At 39.1% G+C, this 20,870-nt stretch overlaps 1 protein-coding gene across 4 annotated transcripts in view; it reads left to right on the forward strand.

The window, feature by feature from the left end:
* LIN52 (lin-52 DREAM MuvB core complex component) overlaps positions 1–20,870 on the forward strand; it is a 45,866-nt gene that overhangs the window by 16,765 nt on the left and 8,231 nt on the right. The window contains exon 6 of one of the 4 annotated variants that reach the window (XM_075503226.1): positions 17,498–19,982. The exons of 1 other annotated variant lie outside the window; for it this stretch is intronic. In XM_075503226.1, the coding sequence (XP_075359341.1) occupies positions 17,498–17,499 (2 nt within the window). In that variant the 3' untranslated portion in view covers positions 17,500–19,982. 2 more of the 4 variants (XM_075503225.1, XM_075503223.1) reach the window with 2 other exon arrangements.

Genomic DNA, 20,870 nt, shown 5'->3' on the forward strand with positions numbered 1-20,870 from the left:
TTGAAGTGTGATGGCTCTCCAGGGACTTGCACACGCATAGAGCTGTCAGGCACTTGTGGCTGGTACAGTCCCATGAATACCTCAGAAATGCTTTTTAATTGCTTGACTTTCATAACTAGTTCCCATATATCTCCTGCAGAAATAGACATTTTATGGGGGGAGGGAAAAGAAGCTGAGGACTCTGCTATGACCCTTGGTTTACGCATCTAGTTTACTGCCCTGACGTGTTTCTAATGAGGATGACTGTGTGTTCTTGCTCCCCTGAGGTCTTGGTGTGGATCTGCTGGGTGTCTCTGCCCAGGCGTGTCCAACTGATTTCACCTGAACATACCTTTTGTTTTACGTCTAAGCCCTGTCTTCTGTGGTGTCGATCCTTGATGCATAGAGATTGTACTTGATTATAAAGGAACACAATAACTTTATTTCAGAATATCAAAGGATCACTGGTATTAATAGTGTGGAAGTAATTATAGCTATTTGCATTTTGTTAGGCATTGAAAACTGGATGTAAGATAGAATAAAATCTTGTAAAAAAACTAGCATTTCCATGTGTCCCAACAGGACTAGAGTTTATGCCCATGAGCTTTTGGGGGTTTAGGACAGAGAACTGAGCAATCTATATAAAACAGAGTGATTTTTTTTCCTGATAATTTTGTTCTTTAGAAATTCATTATTGAATATAGCAGTGGGCTTGAGATAAAAACAGCTGGAATGGGGAACAGTAGTTTTGACTTCCTGGGTAGCTCTTTTGTGTGTGTGTGTTTTGCTGGGTTTTGGGTTTTGTTTTGTTTCTTTTTAAGTGCCGTGTTGGAATTGGCAGAGGAAGCCCATTGGGTTAAATGATTGTTTTCTGCCAGAAATAGCATAGATCACATTATATCAATTCAGGAAACAACTTCTAACAGGACCATGAGAATTGCCATACTCAGACCAGTACTCTTCCAGTGTCTTGCCCCCTGACAGCAGACTGTGTCAGTGTTGAAGAGCTACTCACTGTTCTGCACAATTACGGAGGAGCAGCCAAAGGGAGGTTTCTTGCCAACCCTCCACAACAGCAATTGGTGTATTCCCTGAAACGTGAAGCTTCTATAGCTTTATTTATTGAAAATGTACCTCTTTCTACGTTTTTATGTAATACTTCTTCAGGATCTTGTTAAATTTAACAATGTAATATCCTATGATTTTTAATTAAAGAACTAATAACTTGAGTGCATGGGAGCTTACATTTCCCCCCCAGCTATATGCATTAGTCTAATAATGTAAGACTTTATCTCCTTGCAAATTTTGCTTTGCTTTTATTTCCTCTTGCAGATTTCTTTAGACTGATTTCATTATTGTTCCTCTGGGTTTTTTTATTCATTTCTATACAGTTTGTTTTCATTAAACAAATCTAACTTTAATGGCTATAAAAGGACTTCTCGTGTATGAATTAATTGGATCTGGTGTGATACTGTTGTGCTGGACTAAGAGCTCTTGTGGCTTACTTTGGTACTTATAAAGCTGGTCTTTTCTGAGAGCCTGTAGAGTGAAAATAACAGTTCTCCTCTGTCTCGGTGCTGGCTTGGACCAAGGAAGAATGAAATTCATGTTGCTACTACTTGAGGAAGCTATGAGGAAAGAATGGATTTATTCACAAAGCTGAGTGACCAAGAGGGGGAGCTTGGAAAAGAGATAGGAGAGGGGAGACCTTGCCAAATGGAAAACATTTTCTTCATTCTAGTTGTTGAGGGTGCTTGGAAGTATATATTCACCAGATACCTACCAATTGCATAATACTGAGAGATAAAAGGATAGACTGGCTGACGGTAGGGTTTTTAATGCTAGATCAATCATGAGACTATGGAACAGATGTATGAGGTCAGACAGTAAGATGGAAATGTGCAGGGAGAGGAAGGGAATGAACCTAATTTTTTGGTACTAAATCTTATTTTTGTTTCATCTCTGTTTTTAGGTGACTCAGTTCAGCCCACTCTGAAGTCAATGTGAAGTATCTTACTAAATTCAGGACGAGTTAAAATGGGTCATACTAATTCATTCCAGCCACTTTATGGATTTAAGTGTTGAAAACCATGTTTTGTTGCTCTTACTCATATGTTACTCTGTAAGCGTAGGTCTATCTGGTTTCAGGTCTAGGGGCAATCTTCTGAGAAGACTAGAATTTAAAGAGAGCACTTCTCTCCAACTCTTCCAGAGCATCTAAAAGGCCACTCTAGGAAACGGAGCTTGTAAATGAGACCCAGCCTGCGCTGCGGGAAAGAGCTACAGTTTAGAAGGTCACAGGAAAAATTTTGATCATGTGGCTAGGAGGCTTCTTTGAATTAATTTCTTGCCTGAATTCCCTTGTTTAAAAACTGTATTTTTTAGGAAAAAAAAGAAATCCTGTCTCACTAAAACAAATTAATAGTGATGGAGAATTTACTACATACCTATTGCTTACTTCTCTATTAAAAATCCAACTCTTGATCCTAATGTGAATTTGCCTGGGTGCTGAGACATTTTGAATTGTCTCCATCTATACAGGAGGGTTTTGCTGTGGCTTTTTGAGTTCTAGCTGGAGATCAAAAAAGGGTGCTTAATGCCATTGCCAGCAGAGTAAACATACTACCTCTTCTCATCATATTCATTGCAAGTTTGTTCTTCACCTCCCCTCTCCAGTGAAGTGCTGGCTCTTAGAAATTTATTTTGGTAATAAAACATTACTTTATACTTGCCCATGAAAGCATGTTTGAAGGCTGTTTGTGGATTCTTTAAAGTGTCCAAGAGATTGTTGTTCCCTGAGCACACTGCGAACACGTATCATAATTAAGCCTGATGAATTAACACACAGAAAGTGAAGCTCATAACTTTCAGTGGTTAACTTAGGCTCTTAAAATGTGGAACCAAACCTGTGGTTGGCGTGCTGTACTTCAGTTGTCAGTCCCAAAATGTTATGTATTGATGGATTTTGGTTCTGAGAAAATGGGTGGGTTTATTCTTTCAGAAATTTTATTCTTGCAGAAATTTTTGGTCACAATGAGGAGAGAATAAAGTTGCATTTACTGCTTTTTACAGTTGTCAGTCTTGACAGTAAAGCTAAAGGATATAGTTCAATTATTTTCCTGTGATTTATCTTACAACTTTTTACTGTAACTGGGGAGATGAGAATAGGAAACTCCATGCTGCATAAGTAGAGATTTTCAGTTTGTAATTTAATTTTGAGGAGATGTTTTTACTAGAGCACAAGCACAAGAGTGGAGGTAATTCAAACCCGATTAGGCAGATTTCGCTTGTGTGTTGTTTTGAGCACTGTTTTAGTGAAAGCTAGTGAAGCTTTATTATAATAAAGTTCAGCAGAATATATGTTCTGTGTAGAAATTATTTTACATTGATAGGGCATTTCCATTTGGAGAGCTTGCTGTGCTGTGAGGCATATTTCCACATATTGTTTAAACTGCACAAAGTGCCAATTATTTTGGTGTCAGTATACACTGTCATGTAAAATCTGGCTTTCCAGATATTTGGTGATGTTTTAGAAACATTTGTGTTATAAATAATACAAGTCTCTCTTTAAGTCCTTGCCCGATGTCTCCAAAACCTATTGTTACATTTTAAAGCTTTCTAGGTTCAGCAGCAATTCAACAAATATTAGCTCCCATTTTCTTCAAATTAAAATGTGACTTCTGTTTTCTCACTCTAGGGTTTAATCTCTGTTGTTCTGAACCAGGTAAAATCAGGTTTGGTCTGTAGCTGGAGGGGAATCCGTGAAGAGCCCAGGTGTTGCAATAAGCAGCATTGGTGCCCTTCTCCTGGTGGGTTGCTGAACTGTTATCCTGTGGTAGCTCTAGAGGGCTCTCTGCTGTTGGAAATGTTACATTTCCAATGAGTTATAAGACAAAGGTCTTAATAACCTGTTGGTCATAAAGAACTCATAAAACTTTTTTTGCAAATGCTAACCTCATTGTCATCAGCAAAATACAGATGCAATTAGAATCTAATTTTCTCCAGTGTCAGTTAGAGATTCTCATTTTTATTCTGAACTGTGTTGTTCTGCTCTGCCTGTAAATGGCTGTCACTTAAGTTACAGCATTTAAATCGCATCGGAAATGATTTTTGTGTATGCGGTTTGCAAAGTTCCTTGTGTAACTCACTAGAAGTATCATGTTATCAGCACAGACTATATGTGCAAGAAAGACAGGAAATAATTGTCCCAGCCTTTATTGTAACCATGCAGTTTGTTACTGTAGTAACCTTAGAAGTATATGGGCATTGTTACGGGAGTGTCAGAAGTAAATGTATAAGATGGATGACTAGATGAGACAGGGTGAAAGTATGAACAGTAGTTTTCAGCAGAGTAATAGGCATTTGTCATCAAGTTGTATCAATTGGCATTTAGAAAGGAAGGAATACCTATGTAATACTTTTGGGTTTTATTTCCAAACCCTCCCTTTGGGTGTTATACAGGAATATGAATCCTAGTTCTGCCTTGGTGGATGTGCAGTATCATGCTGGGTTCAACTGGGTATTCTGTATCAGACCTGGTTACATTAAAATGGACTTTAAAAAGGTTAGTTTGAAAATGAGTCAAGCAGTTAAAGATAATAATGCTGTGTTCTCTGTTGTAATACTAAATTCTATTCTCTTACAGTTTTGTAGGTTTGCTTTTCCATATACATGGTTTTCTGCCGACAGTGCGTTGCATAAGGGAAGCTGATGGCTTGGGAAGCTAGCTGGTGACATTTGGGGGGGTTGACATGCGGATAAGAATGCAAGGCAGTTGGGTAGGTAAGCCCTTTCGTTGGGTGTATGCGCTAACATACATTATGTGTAATAATTTCAGTGCTAACGCTGGTATCTTAAACATAGCCAAGGAGGAAACATTTACTGACATGAATGACAACAGTTTGCATCTCCTGGAGTAATTGTCTTTGGTTTCAGAAAGCCAGTGCTGCATTGCTTTCACTCGGTTGTGTTTCGAAAGCTGTGAAGACTAGAAATAACATCTATGAAAACTAGAAGACTAGAAATAACATCTGTGAAGACTAGGAATAACTGCAACGTGATTACATCTTATATTCTCCAACACATTTGGGCAGCATGGGTTGGACATCCGTTACGGATGGTGCTGCAGTTCTGTATGATAAGGAGCTTATGTGTTGAGGGAATAAAAATAGTGTTGAGTTTGATGCTCAGTGAGCTCCCCAGTAAGAACATGCGCAAGTGTCCTGCTTTACCTGCTCCATGGTGAGTTCTGTCTTGTGTACTCTGCAAAGCCCTCGCTTGAAATCACTGTTGTGAATTTACTGCTGAAGGGGGAAAAAGTGAAGTATGGCTAGATTCAGGAAGGGAACAGGTTGTTTTATTTTCATTGGTAGCATTTGCAGTTCCCCAAGCAATGAGGGCTGGAGAAACTGGCTGTTGAGAGGCACATCTTGATTAGATGTTTGGGCTTGTTGTAAAATCCTATAATGTCTGCCTGTTGTGCCAGTGTGGAAATCCTCCTTATACAGTGGAGGAAAGGTATTGAGAAATCTTCCCTGTAAATTCTGGTTTTTTCCCTTCCTCTAGGAGCTACTTTTCATAGTAGGAAAAATACGCTGAATTACCCTTGTCTGCATAAAAGACGAACTAATAACAATTAAGCTATTGATTACTTTTTTGGGCAGTGAAAAGATGCTTTTTCCAGGATTCGTTTCCCCATGCCATCCCTGACTTCAGACACCTGCAACACATGAGTTCTGGTCATAGATGAATTCAAACGCTCATTCCTCCTAGCATTTTGGATGTATTTATTGCATGTACTACATCTTTTCATGTCTGACCACTGTAATTTGAGAGGAAATCATATCTTTTTTATTGAAGGGTATGGGTTGTACTACTTTAGTTGAAGTGGGGATTTTATATCTGTTTTAGTACACTAGTGAAATTTTTGCATAATGAGATCTTAAGCAAATTAAAACCTTGTATGCAACTATTGAGCTTGTGCTTGTAAATTCAGAGGTCAAACATAGGTGTAGCCAGTTTTAAACTACATGGGATTTTGGATTGTTATTTGAAATATATTTTCAGGTAATTGTGATTGAACTGAAACAATTTCTGGTGATACAATATTGTGGAGTGGCATGTGCATCCTCCATTATTTATGCTTTGACTTGTTAGTTTTGAATACTTTCCTGGTCAGTTAATAATCAGATCAGAGTACTGAAGTCACTGAACAAAATGTCTGGTAATGGTGTCTCAGAATTAGTGTACAGGAATGCTCTCAATATGTTTAAACATGCTTCTGTCTATATTCCATATAATGCTGTACATTGTTAAACCCTGTCAGTTTTGAGATGAAAATAATTTAGGAAAAAAATAATTAAAAATAGCCTTTTCTCTATTGCATCTGCCTGAGGGACATCCTCCTTGTTCAGGGGATTTAAAAATACAATCCCTATGTTTACTTCCCAGTTGAGCTGTTCAGAAAAGTCATTAAACGCAGAGGGGGATACAGTGAAAGTTACTTGGCACAAATTTGTATGCAGAAGAAAAAGGAAATAAACATTTTCTATAGTCTTCCATTCCTAGTTGTTTTATGGTTAACTGTGGTGGGTAAAATTCAGGTGAATATGAGTTTTGGAGATCACTACACAGCTGAAAGTGATAAAAAGAAAGTGTTTTTTACCAGTGGTGGCCTTGAACCTTCAGAGGCCTGTATATAAGCTTTATGTTATCTGAAGGTGTATCCTAATTGCCTTAAGATGTATTAAGTGCATGTATAAGTCTTCTCACTTCAGGGTCTGCTTTTTACTGAGTTCTCCATTTCTCTGTTAAAAACAATAGAGAAGTGACTTTTTTTTCGTTGTTAGCCATTTTCACTTTCTGGTAATCCAGCAGCATCACTGAGCTTCTGTGTCTTAGTTTGAAAGTACAGTGGCAGTGTTTGTTGCATTTTAAAACCAGTCCAGTTGAAATTATTATAGCAAAAATAATTTAAAGGTTGTAACAGACTGCAGTTTTCAAAAAGCTTTATATGTAAGTGCTTATATTAGTGTTACCTGGCAGTTGTTTTCAGCACTATACTGAATGTTTTATTGGAACTTTTTAAAATGCTTCTATTTTTTTTTATTATTTTGAGCCAGTTTCACCACGTCACCTGCTCTGTTTAGGGAACTTTGTTCAACCAATCCACACCTTGAGCCATCAGAATGGTAATTCTCTAGTTGCGATGGGTGGCAATGCCTGCTCTCTGAAGAGCTGGCTTGTGAATGCTTGTGTGAGGTTCTGGCCCTAAATCTGTTGATCACGCTGGGGTTACCGTAGTGCATTTCCCAGGCTGAAGTTGCAAAGTCCCTGGTCTCCGGGTTGCCTGCTGCTTCCCTGTTAGAATTCAGTGTGCCAGACCCACGGCACCCCTGTCTTTCATGAATGGAATTCAAAAAGACACTTACATTTCCATAAATAAATTAGGAATTCAGTGGCTTCTTCCGGCTAATCAGGGCAGGCTGATAAACCTTGCTAGCTGTTTAATAAATGAATTGTGACTGATTACCTATTAATATGGACGCCTCAGGAATTCACCCTGGGGGAAGAAGAGCAGTGAAATAGAGAGGGGCATGGCCCCCTGGGAAATCAGGGCTTCATGTTTGCAGCTTAAATATCTCTGTGAAGTATCAATAAGGAGGTAATTGAATTTTGAACACAAACATGAGCGCCGGATGGATGAAGGAGAGGGGGCCTCTGATCATCTCTTCATGCCCCTTCATACTCCCCTCCCCTTTCCCTTAGAGACCACTCTAGTGAAGATAGATGCTAAATCCATTAAATAAAGATTAGACTCTGTCGTGGTAGAAAATGGCAGCTTAGCTAGATCCCTGGGCAAATTGGGACCTTTAGCAATACAGAAAATTAAAATATACATTTTTAACAAGTGTGCTGTCGACACAGTAATAATGACTGTGTGGCTTGTGGGGTTTGCTCACCTTTCAGATCTGCTTTTGTTTGGTTATATCACTTGCTCTTGTTTTGAAACCACCCTGCTTGGTCTCTCTGAAGCAGAGAAGACTTAGGGGAAGGAAGGGGGTTTTTTTTCCCACCTTGCTTTCTCTTAGGCACTTTTTCTTGGCTCTTAGGCTTGTAATAGTATAGAAGATCAGCACTCTTGTATTTGAATATGGAAATAATTAACTTTGGCTCCAGCATGCTCAGTCACATGTCCTGAAAAGTAGTTGGAAATAGTCTAGAGGAAGCACAGAGGTGATACTGGAGAGTGAAATGTAAATGTGATCGGGCTTTTTTAAAATGGGTTTTAAGCACATGGCTTTGCTTTTTATTTACTCCAGATCAATTTTTCTGAGTTCTACCATTATGGGAAAGATTAGCATGGGGTGTGCATTGTAAAATGTCAGTGTTCTTTCTCATCATGCAATGAATTGTAGAAACACAGCTGAAGCGGCCTTTAATGGGTGACAGTCTTCCTTTATAATACTGTGCTAGATGTAGAATGTGATCAGGCCTTCTTCACAACTTTGCATGCCCTATCATCTGTTGCAGAAAGTCAGCAGATCCTCCTGGGTTTTGCAGGCAGAACTTCATCTGCCTGTACAAGTAGGGGACCAATTGCTGTACCAGAGAGGCTGCTCCTCTTTTTCCAAGTAAGATGATCATTCTGCAGAACAAAATCCAAAATTGTTTCTGTTTAACATTTCTTAACAAGAAATGAGCCTAAACTAATGTGTTCCTGGGGAAAATTGCCGTTCCTTCTTTCTAGAAATTTTTCTCTTTACTCTAGATAGTTTTGAGAATGCAAAGAGGAAAAAAAGGATTTATGCTTTGCTGAATTATAGTGGACTGAGACAGTAGTAACATGGGGAGATCCGTCTATTCTTCCATGACATCTTCCTGATAACACCACTTTCCTCTTTTCAGACTCCTCTCAAATTTTAGCAGTCATGCCTGGAAAACCCTTGATGCTGCATCCTCAGCTTCAGCTGCTAAGAATTGAACCCAGCATCATCATCTTTGGTTAAGGAAGAACAAAAGTAGCTATTATTAAGTCTAAGAAAAGTATTCATATACATGGGTCCATTCCAGAGACAGTAATGAGCGTACTGGGAATGCCTTGGCTTCCTTTAACTCAGAGCTGCTGCAGACATGGAAAAGGTTTTCCATCTGTTTCCCAAACTATCATCTGCTTCCACATCCCAGGATTTTACTCGCTTGTCTTTTGTCAGAGGGTTTTTGGGTTGGGAATATCTGTATTCTTTCATCCAGCCATGCTTCTAGCAAGGAAAACATTTTCTAAGCTAGCTCAGCCTCAAGGATTCTCTTTCATGGTGTTGGCACTAAATTGAAAATGAACAGGTACCACCCCTTAGCTCAATTGCAGTAATTGATTGTGTATGTGCTGTAGCCTGTCTCAATTTAAGAAGAAGCCAGATCTCAAGCCTCCCTTGGTAAAGGTAGATTACAGCACTGGGTTTACCTTTGGCCAAAGATGTTGATCACAGGCTCCTTCTCTCTTAGGACTTTCTGGCTTTTGTCCTCTTGCAAAGGGACAGTTCCTCTCGTGAACCCCAGCCCTCTCTCTCCATTTCTCAGTCTGCTATTTATAACCCATCTAGTTTCCTTTAACCTTGGCTGGCCCCTTTCAAAGAAGTCACCAGTACCTGACAGCCCATGTCCTTGTTTCTCTCATGCTACTGGCATCCTTAGCCTTACTGTATCACCTGTCCCTCTGCCTATTTTGGAGATTTTTGTGCTCTCTTCTCCCTGCATGTAAACTTAGACTGATTTTGTAGCTCAGGAGCCTTCCTTAGTGTATCCTGAATTAGAAAGGAGACTCTTGCTAGTTTGTTCTGTAGCTTCTTCTGAAAGCAGGCATGTGCCAGGAACCTCACAAGCTTATGGCTTTCCACATATTAAGGCACTTAGTGATGCAGCATTTTAATTAAATTAACCAGAATTCATAAATTGTAGATAGACAGATTTTCCAGATCATCTCAATATGAGCTTTTAGAGTGATCAACACTCTGCTGGTGTTTAATCCATCAGACTGCCATATGGAGTGTTGAAGAGCAGAATATCTGTTTATTAACAATTGTTGTTTTTTCACGTCAGCAAGTATGATTTTTGTATTTGAGGACCTGGCAGTGCAGTCTGTTGCTGCATCTCTTACATGAATTATATCAACCTGATGCCAGACCCCATTTCATGTCTATCCCTCTTTTTTACTGAATCCAGGTGATCCAACAGGCTGTCTAAATGGCATGGTAGACCAAGAGGATCTTTCCACCAGTGTCTCAAGAAGTTCTTTGGTTACAGTATCACAAGAGGAACATGTCCAGATGTCCTTTATGAGAAATTATAGATTTCTGTAGTATCAATGGTTTCTGCAAACAGCTGAGACACATTTAATGAAGCTTTGCAATTTGAACAACCGGAATATAAGATATAATTCACAAAAGTTGGAAAGTTGTTCCTCATCTTCAAGATGAAGCCTATCTCTTATTCACTCTGTATTAATAAATACCTGTCCTCAAATTCTAGGATATTTTCTGTGTTGGACTTCCTTAGCCATAGAAGTTATCTGTCTCTTCAAAATAGTGGACTGTTCCATTTTATTGTGACACACAAGTCTGTTTCTACTCCTTTAGCTGAGTGAACACTGCCAGTTGTTGGTCTTTCCAATGGGAAAAATACTCTTCAGGCAAGAGGAAAAAACCTTCCTGTCTTGTGACTTTTTCATTGCTGTCTTCAGAAAGAAGTATTAGCCGTTCTAGGATGGGAGATGAGATGGGCCCAGTGCAAAAATATGTTTTGCAACCTAGGCATCAGGCTCTTCTCATCAAACCTAATTTAAGATATTTTCCACTGTCAGAACCCCCTGAATTCTCAGCAGGAGTAACATGCAGTCATTTTTACACATACGAATGTTTTCGTAACTGTTGGCTTATTTGCTTTCTTGGATGCATTGACAGAGTATGGGGAATAAGAACTGCTTATTAAGACAACTTCAATTTTGATCTCTGTTCAGGTGGTACAGAGGGAACTGTTGATATGTGTTGATGATGATAGATGGAAAACAGTGGTTTCTAACCTTTATTAGAGTTGTCTGTCTTATCCAGCAGATGGCATTGAAAATGTACCTGCTGCTCTCTTCTTGCTAAGCAGTGCCTTAACTGAAATCTGAAATCCTACAGGCTGTACTCTTCCTTTTTCTCTGATGCATAGCTGCAGATCACTTCCTAATGAGGATTTTGAGTGCCCCCTACCTAGTGGGTAAAACAAAAGCTAACACATCCATGGATTAATGAGAAAGGAATTTAAGGCTGGTGTGCTGTACCCTGCAACAAAAATCCATCTTCGGGATTTCAAAGTATTCCTTTAAACATTTAGCATTTGGGCAAGCCCTATTAGTAGTCTTCTCTTTCCTGACTTCCATTGTTTTTCTGTCCATCTGCTTGTCTGCCAGTCATCTTGGTATTTGTGTCATGTGGGCAAATAAGCAGTGATCTTTCAATAAGCTCAGCACTAAAGGCAATGTTAAGCACTCATCCTTTTGAGTAGTCCTGCTGCACTCACTAGCTCAGACCTGCTGCTGAATTCCCAGAGAGGGCACAAGTCCTTCAAGCCAGTGGCAGCATCTGTCCCAGTGAAGCGCATTTCTTAGGCTGGTGACAGTAGGAGTTTGTAGGCCCTTTGCACGTGGGTCGCTGGGAGGAGAAGAGATTGTGGATGTTGATGATACTTAGAGTGGGTATCACTTAGTTTCTAATTAAATCATGAGGACAGTGGGATGTAAGTGTAGTGTAATGATTCAAATGGTAACTGGCTGTGGCAGTGAAGCTGAGAAGTGAAAAATCTTTACAATGCATGAAGAGAATGTCAGTTCTGGAGTACTTTATCTTTATTTCCTGTCTTTTCTATATTCTTTTATCTTTATTCTTTCTTTTCAGTAAATATGCTGTTTAATATCATTTCTGTACAAGCATTACTGTACTCATGCAAGGTAGTGTTTTATTACTCCTGAGCAGCCAAATAATTCGAAAGAAATGATAAAATTTATGTACATGAAACACAACTATCATGTGGAGTTAGTGTGAATGCCCACATCAGAACTAGGTAGCATGGCTTTGTTTACCTCATGTTGTTTATATATCGTTCCATATTGTGACTGTAAGTTAGCAACATACCCATTTCAGAGTATTTAGACGACATTGGGAGCTAATGAACATTGCTACCTTTCTAAAACCTATGGGATTAAAAATGCCTTCTACCAGCCCCTTCATTTCCTTTATACCTGAGCAGATGTGGAAACTGGAGCTTTTTACTCTCTCCTCCTCCTATTCCAAACAAATTGTCTGTGATCCCTCTTTTGATGACTGAACGCTGCTGCTGTTCTGTCCCTCATTTAGCCTTCTCACCCGGTATAATGTTTGACTCTCCAGTAAGTCCAGGCATCCAAGCTATAATCTAAATCTTCTTCCATTTTTCTGTATAACACCTGTGGAATAAAACCTTTCCTATCTATCCACACAGCTCTTATCCAAGTTCTTATAATATTACACCTTTTCCAGAATCTTTTACTCTGATCTTAACAAATCTTATTCCACTCACAAAGATGAGCTCATCATTTTGGCTGTGATCAAGATCTCCATGCAGTTCTCCACACACTTCAGAATTGTATCAAACCACTTTTCTTTCTCTTCATGGGTTTTTTGGGTGCTTTATCTAATACACTGCACCCAGTAACAGAAAGACAACAGGCACTTCCAGTCTGTCAAAAATGCAAATTACTATGAGCTGTGTTTTCTAAGAAACTGGTTTCCCTGCACACTTTGGAGGCATGCTCTGTAAATATCCAGGGAGCTAGCTCATCCTCTTTCCACCTGCTGTACAGTATGTATAGAAATCTTGATAACTGTTAAGATGATGTGTTGTGAGTGTGATACTTTCCACTGTTGTCTCATTTAACTGTGTACCTCTATTGTCTGTATTTATATAGTGTCTCTTCTCAGCTCCTTAGGGCAGAAATAACTTGTCCTGTGTTTGTACACCATGTAGCAGAGTGGGTACTTGATCAACAAGAACTTCCAGGCATCAAAATAATTATTCAAGATGTACATCAGCATTGCTAGCTAGCTGTATTTATTTAAAGGTATTTGTCAAGCTAGCATCCTGGCTGTTTTCCTCTCTTTTTGACACTTTGTTGAACATGTTGGCTTCCTCTACTTTGGTATTACATGTCCTAACAGCAGATATGTATGGAATAAACTTTGTGGAGTATTCCTTGAAGGGCTTTGATGACATAAAAACACTACAGCAGTGTTCAAGGCTCTTTTGACCAACTGCTTAAGAAAGCAGTTCTAAGAAATGCTGCAAAAAGATATGCCTGACATTTGGGACCAGTGTCTGCAGCTGTTACCTTTTGACACCTACCTGGACTCTCCAAATCAGAAATTTGTATATGCAGACAGATCTTAAATAAGCTGAAGTGCTGTTTTGGAGGCATTTGTATCTTTCTGTAGATTTATATGAGGTTCTCAACTTAAACACCTCAGTCTGGTACCTTACTTTAGTTGACATGGATCTAAGCCTTGGATCTAAAACACTATTCATGAGATTAAAATGAGATTTCCTTGTTTCATAATAATTCTGTTCCCTCAGTCTTGGAACTTGACAGAGAAAGATATATACCAATTCATGGGTGGGGGAACCTGAAGGATGGATGGAGAAGTCACATAGCAGGAGTGACTGCATCAGGAATAGAAACCAGGTTTCCATTTGCAGGCTGAAGTGCTGTCTGCTGGGGCATGCTGTCATTCTAGACCAATAATTGTATCTATCAAAGAAAACTTTACCTATAAGTAACACAACTGTTGTTGTATTTGAGATAATGCTTTCTGACACCAAAATAATATCGTTCAAAACTATTATTGGAAACAGAAGAGGACATACTTGATGTTCAAATGTGGCAACAATTAGTCACACTGTTGCTTTTTCTTCTATTCTAAAATAGCAGGGAGAGAGTGGAGTAAAATTTGTTCTCTGGACCTTCACTTTCTGTATAAATTGCAGGCTGCCTGAAGGGCCATAATATCTTTAAATGTTTTGTGTCACGTACGTAAATAGTAAAATCTTTTTTTCAAGAAGTTGTAAAGTAATTGTAATTTGTTGTTACTTCTGGTTAGGTAAGTTAAGTTAAGAAAATTTAAAAAGTTAAGAAATTAAGTATGATCTTCATATGCATTTGTAATCACAAAGTTTTAGTTAAACTACACTGATGTAGTTTTTTTCCTTAGCAAAGGTTTGTCACTTTGGTAGGTTTGTAAAGAGTAGGTTTCAAAATAATTGTCATAAGTTGAGTGGGATAGAAGGTGGTGACACAGGGATCTGTACTTGGGCCAGCTTCACTTGAGAGCTCTTTATACTTGGACTGATAAGAATAGTTATGCTAAGTTGTTCTGATATTCTGTATGTTGGGTTTTTTAATAGGATTTTGATGTTTCTGAACTAAAAACTTGCTGTTTGGCAGAGTTTTCATGACAAATATATCTGAACTTGCCAGAGAATTTAGTTACACAAAGTAATTGGAGTTTGTGTGCAGTTGGTGAATGTGGCAGCATTTAACCATGTTTTGCATGTACCCCTCAAGCCTCCTGAGCTCCTGGGATTATCCAAACAGCCAGGTGGAAGCACAGTCCTCAGCATGGTGAAGCAGAGTGGATTGCTCTACCCCTGTATGTCTTCAGGCTTGAGTGGAGCTCCAAGACACAGCAAACTATTATTTTGTTTCTCACCTCTTCTGCTTGACTTTAATAATTGTTTGCGCTTCACAACACATATTTCTGCATAAGGTTTCATAATCTTTTCCCAGAAAGGAAGTAAGTCTCATTCCCTCTTTGGTAGCTTCAGATACTCTGTCACTTTAGGCAGTCTTTTGGTAGGAATAATTTCAAGATAGTGTGAAATACACCATTCACTTCTAGAGAGCTGCTTATAAATCAAGAGATTTCTTCATGAGAATGTGAAAAAAAGTGGATCTCTGATTTTGAAAGGTAGCGCAGTTGTTATTTTACATCTCTATAATTGAGAAGATAAATTGAAAATTCCTATTGACTCCCAATCCTTTAAAGAATAAGAGGTGAGGAATGAGAAAAAAGTAATGGAAACCAGTCAGATTAAAAGTAGCAAAAAAGAATGCTTTTTACACAATGAATAATTGGATGTGGAACTTTCTGCCACACTGGGATTTTTTTTTTTTTTTTAGACCAAGTACTTAGCAGCTATTGAAAAGGAATCAGGCAATTAAATGGATGATGAGAACATTTCTAGTTATAGCAGAATAAAATATAAAATGAATTAGGAAATATCAACTGCTTCATGATATAAAACAAGCACTTAGGAAGAGGAGGAATCTTTCAGAGATGATTATTCCATATGTCTTCATAATGGGGTTCCTTGCCTTTTTTTTTTCTGTGGTGTTTCTGGTATTGGGTGCAGTCAGACAGGACTCCTGACTGGGTAGATCACTGATCTGCCCTGCTCTATCAATTCCTGTGTTCATTTACGGTTTTTATGACTACAGACCTGACAGATTCTTGTTTAATAGGAAATAACATTTCTACAATATAATGTATTAGTCTTTTTTTAGTGACTGGTCTTAGATCCTATCTATTGATAAGATTTTGTATACAAGATTTTAGTCAGTGATATAGAATGTAAATTCAGAGCATGCTCTGAGTTACATCTCTAGAGAGAACATTATTATTAAACCTTTTTGAGGGTGTCCCTGGTGGCAGCTCCATAGAGCAGGTGGCCTGCATGGCACAAGCACACAGGGAGTCAGGGGCCTGTGTCTTATCAGAGCATATAATCTAAAAATCACTCAGCCTGTTTCTCTCTCCTGGGGAGATGACGACGATGACACAGGACTCTTATGCTAAAAAACTAATTGTTAACCTGCAGAAGACGTCATTCAACACAAATCCCAACAGAAAAGAGCTGCGTGATGGATGTTTCTGGGTAGCAGGCCAAGCTGTCATTTGGTTTTCAACAGATAGTTCTCTGGGTTGCCTCAAGATTTTCACGCCTAGTACCGGGCTTACCTGAAAATAGAAAGCATAGTAACTTAAAAAAATGCTTACAATTTCTGTTCACTGTATGCACATAAGACTTGGAGGAGAAAACAGTTTCTCCCCTGTCTCAGGGCACGAAGTGCACTGACTTATGACTATGGTGCTCAGGTTTCCTGGAACAATAAGCAAAGCAGTAGCTGGGTGGAGGGTTAGAGGCTAGGAAACAATGTTGAACAGGAATATAGCAGGTAGGTAATATTTGGGAAAGGAATGTAGGATTGCATATACATCTGTTGATAGAAGCATGGCCAGTAGATTGAGGGAGGTGATTGTCCACCTCTATTCAGCAGTCAGTAGACTGCATCTGCAATGCCACATCCAGTGGTGTCCTCCATGCCCCAGCATGAGGAAGACATTGGTAAATTGGAGTGACTTCAGCGGAGAGCTACCAAGATGATCAGGGCGCTGGAGCACTTGCCCTGTGAACAGAGGCCGAAGGAATGGGGCTTGCTCAGCACGGAGAAGAGGTGACTTCACAGGGACCTGATAGCTGCCTGCTAGTACTTGAGAGGAGGTTATTGAGAAGATGGAGTCAGGCTCCGCACAGTGCTGCATGGTGGGAGGACCAGACACAAGAGTCATAAATTGAAGCAAGAAGGTTTCTGACTGGATTCAAGAGAAAACTTTTTCAGCATGGAGCAGTCAAGTATTGGAAGGATTGCCAAGAGAGGTTGTGCGGTCTCCATCCATGGATGTTTGTAAGACTTGACTGGCTAAAGCCCTGAGCAGCTTGTCTGTTCTGAACAAACGTTTGACTGGAGACCTGCCAAGGTCCTTTCAAACCTGAATGATTCTCTGATTCTGTACAATTTTCCTCATTATATTGTACTGTATACCTTATAATTTGATCTGTTCTTATAGATTAAATTTTCTTCACTCATCACTTTTTCCTTATATCCTATTTTACTTATACCTCTTCTACTCCGCTGTGCCTTTCTACCTCCAGATATGTCTGATAGTCCCATTGTCACTGGATCGTGGAGTCTTCTGGGTTCTCCTGGCTTCCAAAATTTCTTCAGTGCCCCTCAACCCTCAGAGCAATCTCACCAGTCACAAGGTCTATGGAGACTCTTCATGGCCATCACCACCTTCTGCTTTACTTTCTGAGCTGTCTTGTAGATGGTTTGCCTTCTGCTTTACTGCAGTGCCTCTGTTCTTGGTTTCCAGTAGTGGATGAAGATCACCAGTCTGCTCATTAAAAGATAGCTATGGCACTGTATTCAGCTTTTGTAAGAGAAGAAAGTAATGGTAGACATGGCCTCCGACCAGCGGTATGCATGGGAATAAACATGAAGAGATTTTTGGAAGCAGAAGAGTACCAAAGCTTACTGGGCTGCTCTTAGTAGACCTTCTGGAGCGAGAAATAATGTTGTTTTGTTTGTTTTGGCTTGTTTTTTTAGGAATGACAGTTGACTAGTATGCTTTATTTCTGGGTTTCAAGAAACTGGAGTTTCTTCTGGCCGCTACTCTCAGGAGATATCTGCAGACTCCGATACCTCTGTATTTCCTGTATTTGAATCATGTCTTTAAGCTTTTCTTCAAAATCCATAGGTACTAGAAGTGTGAGGGTGTTTATGAAATATGTTCTCATATTCCTTCATGGGTCTGGTAGGGTTTATTTTTGGGCACATATTTTACATCTGCTTTTATAACTGGGCCTTGCCTAGTTGCCTTTGAGCTCATTAACAGCTAAATTGTAATAATTGTAGCAGAGCCCGCATTGTTTATATTTTAGTATCTATTCCAGACAGCCCTGAGTGGTATTAAAATCTTGTTATCAAGTAGGTCAGATTAAAACTAGTGATAGTTTCTCTGAGTAACAACAATTTTCCTGTGATTTTTAACTCTCCCAAATATGCATTTTTTTCCTCTATTAATTTGAACTTGACTCTAATAGCAATTGGATGCTGTAAAAACTGTAACATTTCTAAATCAGTGCATTTCCTCAGGTGTTTTGTGACCAATTTGGAGTTGATAAAGATGGTTTTGAATTCCCTGAACCTTCTTCTGGACTTTCAAATATTCCTCAGCTCATGGTATTTTTCCCAGGAGAAGAAGATTGTGGCGGGCAGAGCTCATGAAACTAGTCAGTAGTATAACTGAAAAAGCTGGACTAAAGCAAGCAGTGAATATACTGGGAAGGATGAGGATAGGGATAAAGGCAGTCATTAAAGAAAGTGCCTTTGATTCATGTGGAGGAAAGAATAAAATGATGGAGGCAATTGTGAAGGTTTTCTTCTGCAGCCCACAAACTGCATATTGCTGCTCTGCCATAATTCTGGTTTAACTAAGGTTGTGACTTTGGCCTTGGAACACTGAGATTTCAATCATTTACTTGTATTTGCCCATACAGACTTTTTACTTGGATTTTTTGAAATTATAGAAGTCCTCTGTGTAATTTCATGTGTTGTATCATTGTACTAATGGCAAAAGGAATCTTGTTTTACTTCATGTGTAAATCAAATAATATTGTTCAGTCGTAAAAAGCGTGAATCTTCTTTTCACAGAGACCTTCAATATTGATAATTAATTGTCATGTCAAGAGCTGCAGTCATCTACATGGAAAAATATTTCAATAAGGAATCTTGGGATTAGAAAACATTTTAAAAATTTAGTCTGCTTTTTAAAGTAAAGACATACCTCTGGACAAATAAATACAGACTACCATAGTATGAACTTCTTTCATCCAGATATCTCTTCCCATTAAGCTTGTTGACAGAAGTTAAATTTAAAAATTCAGTTCTGCTTCACAGCTCAAGCCGTTAGCTAACCTACTGACAGGGGCTTGTTTCTGCCTTTTGGAGGTCAAGGAAGCCTTACGGTTCTTAAACCAGAGCTGCAAGCCTCCCCGTAAACACGCCTTGATATCTTCTGATTGGATTGTGTGCCCTGGCTTGCATAACCATACAGCTTGTATCCCAGCATTATTAGCCAAAAGGAGTATAGGGACTTACATAATCATTACACGATTATTTTTCAGTAACTGTACTGTAAATATGTAATTCTCCCTACTCCTAATAACTCTTAATCCCTTTGTTCCTATTGGCTCCTGGGCTCAGGTTTTGCCATGGCCTGTGTGCCCCAACCACTGATAAGACTTGAAAAAATTGTTACTTTGAAGGTTCACCTGCTTTGCTCCCAACCAGTAAATACCTGCTCCCCGGCGTAGGCAGGGGCACCACATCATGGTGGACTGTTTTGTGGGAGCTTGGGCAGTGCTTCTACCTGCATGCCTTCTGAGAAGGGTCCATTCACCTCTAGAAAACTTTCATACCCGGCTGTGTGCATATATTCAGTGCAGACCTCTCCGCCTAGCTGCTTCTTGTGTTTTATGCTCAAGGGTTCTTGAGCAAACAGTTTTGATCTCCTTTCTCCATGTTGCTTGATAAAGAAAATTCCCCTTTGAGATACTGTGATGAGAAAACCTAAATCATCAAGAACTCTTGGTCCTCCACAGGGGTTGCGAGGCCAGAAAGATATTATTTTCCTTTTGGTACAAGCAGGTAGAAAAAAAAACCTTTAGAGTGCCTCTTGTTAAAACATGCCACGTTTCTATCCCACTGTTTGCCTCCAACATGTGTGGGACTTGGTGGTCAAAGCTCTCCCAAGCTGTAGTTGTTCCAGTGATAAGTTACACTAGTGAAGTCCGTTTCAGGTATACTTGAAAATATCCTCAACTTTGATACAAAATTGCCTTTCATACTGCTTTTAATATTAGAAGCATAACCTGAATTTCTTTAATTTCCTTATGAAATACTTCAACATCATTTTTCTGTGTTTAATTAGCTGCCTGAGTCAGCGCCTGGTCTTAGGTCTTGACACTTTTGGCGTGTGAAATTTTTTTGTGTATTTGACCTTGGCTTTATTCCAGAATAAATATTTTAAGCTGCTAGTTGTGTGTGTTTTTTTGTCGTCGGTCTGAGACTAGGGGGCAGACATAAGCAGCACTGAGAGAAGTGAACTGTATAAACCACAATTAGAATTGCAGTGCACAGGTGTCTGAAGATCTTATACAATTGCCAAGCTATTTGTTTCTCAAATGAGAGGGGCTTTGGGAGTGTATTTTGGAGAATAAAGGGAGCAGAAGGCCTTCCTTTTTGGATGTTAGGGTTGTGGTTTTGGTTGGTTGTTTCTTTTTTTTAAAATCCTAGTTTAAATTCTTCCAGACTTGATACATTTGATCTTTACAGAACCAGCTTAATGAATGGTTGAAAGTGATCTGCTGTGGCTGGTGATGGAATTTATAACTGCCTTCAGATAGGAATCACCATTTAAGAATAAAAATTTCTTGCATGCTAGCTTTTCTTTGAGTATCAAGTTAGCTCTTGTGGTTTAAAAATCTTAATGCCAGTGTTGAAAGTAAGATGACTTGTAATGTTATTAAAGGAGAATGGCTTTAGCATCAGGGTTACGGGTGAGTTCTGTTGCAGATACTTGAGGATCTTTTTGGGAAGGTAGGCATCTTAAATCTCTATGCTATTCATATACAAAGTATTATTGCAATGAAAAAATAGTGAGGTGAATAAACAGCAGCTCACAGTACAAGACACTCGATGCATCTAGAGTCCCAGTGTGCACTGTATTTTGCAATTTAATGCACAATAATTTTTTAGTTCTGTATTTCTGTATGCTCCACTGTGTCAGATCTGTATTCTTGGGATGTGAGGTTCCATTAAAAAATAAATAATAATCGCAGCCCCCGCTCCCCCCACATACACTCATTTTCTATAATATGGTAATGATATCACCGTAGCAGTAATTACGGGTCATCTT

The sequence above is a fragment of the Mycteria americana genome, chromosome 5 (genome assembly GCF_035582795.1).
Source record: "Mycteria americana isolate JAX WOST 10 ecotype Jacksonville Zoo and Gardens chromosome 5, USCA_MyAme_1.0, whole genome shotgun sequence".
Taxonomy (NCBI): Eukaryota; Metazoa; Chordata; class Aves; order Ciconiiformes; family Ciconiidae; genus Mycteria; species Mycteria americana.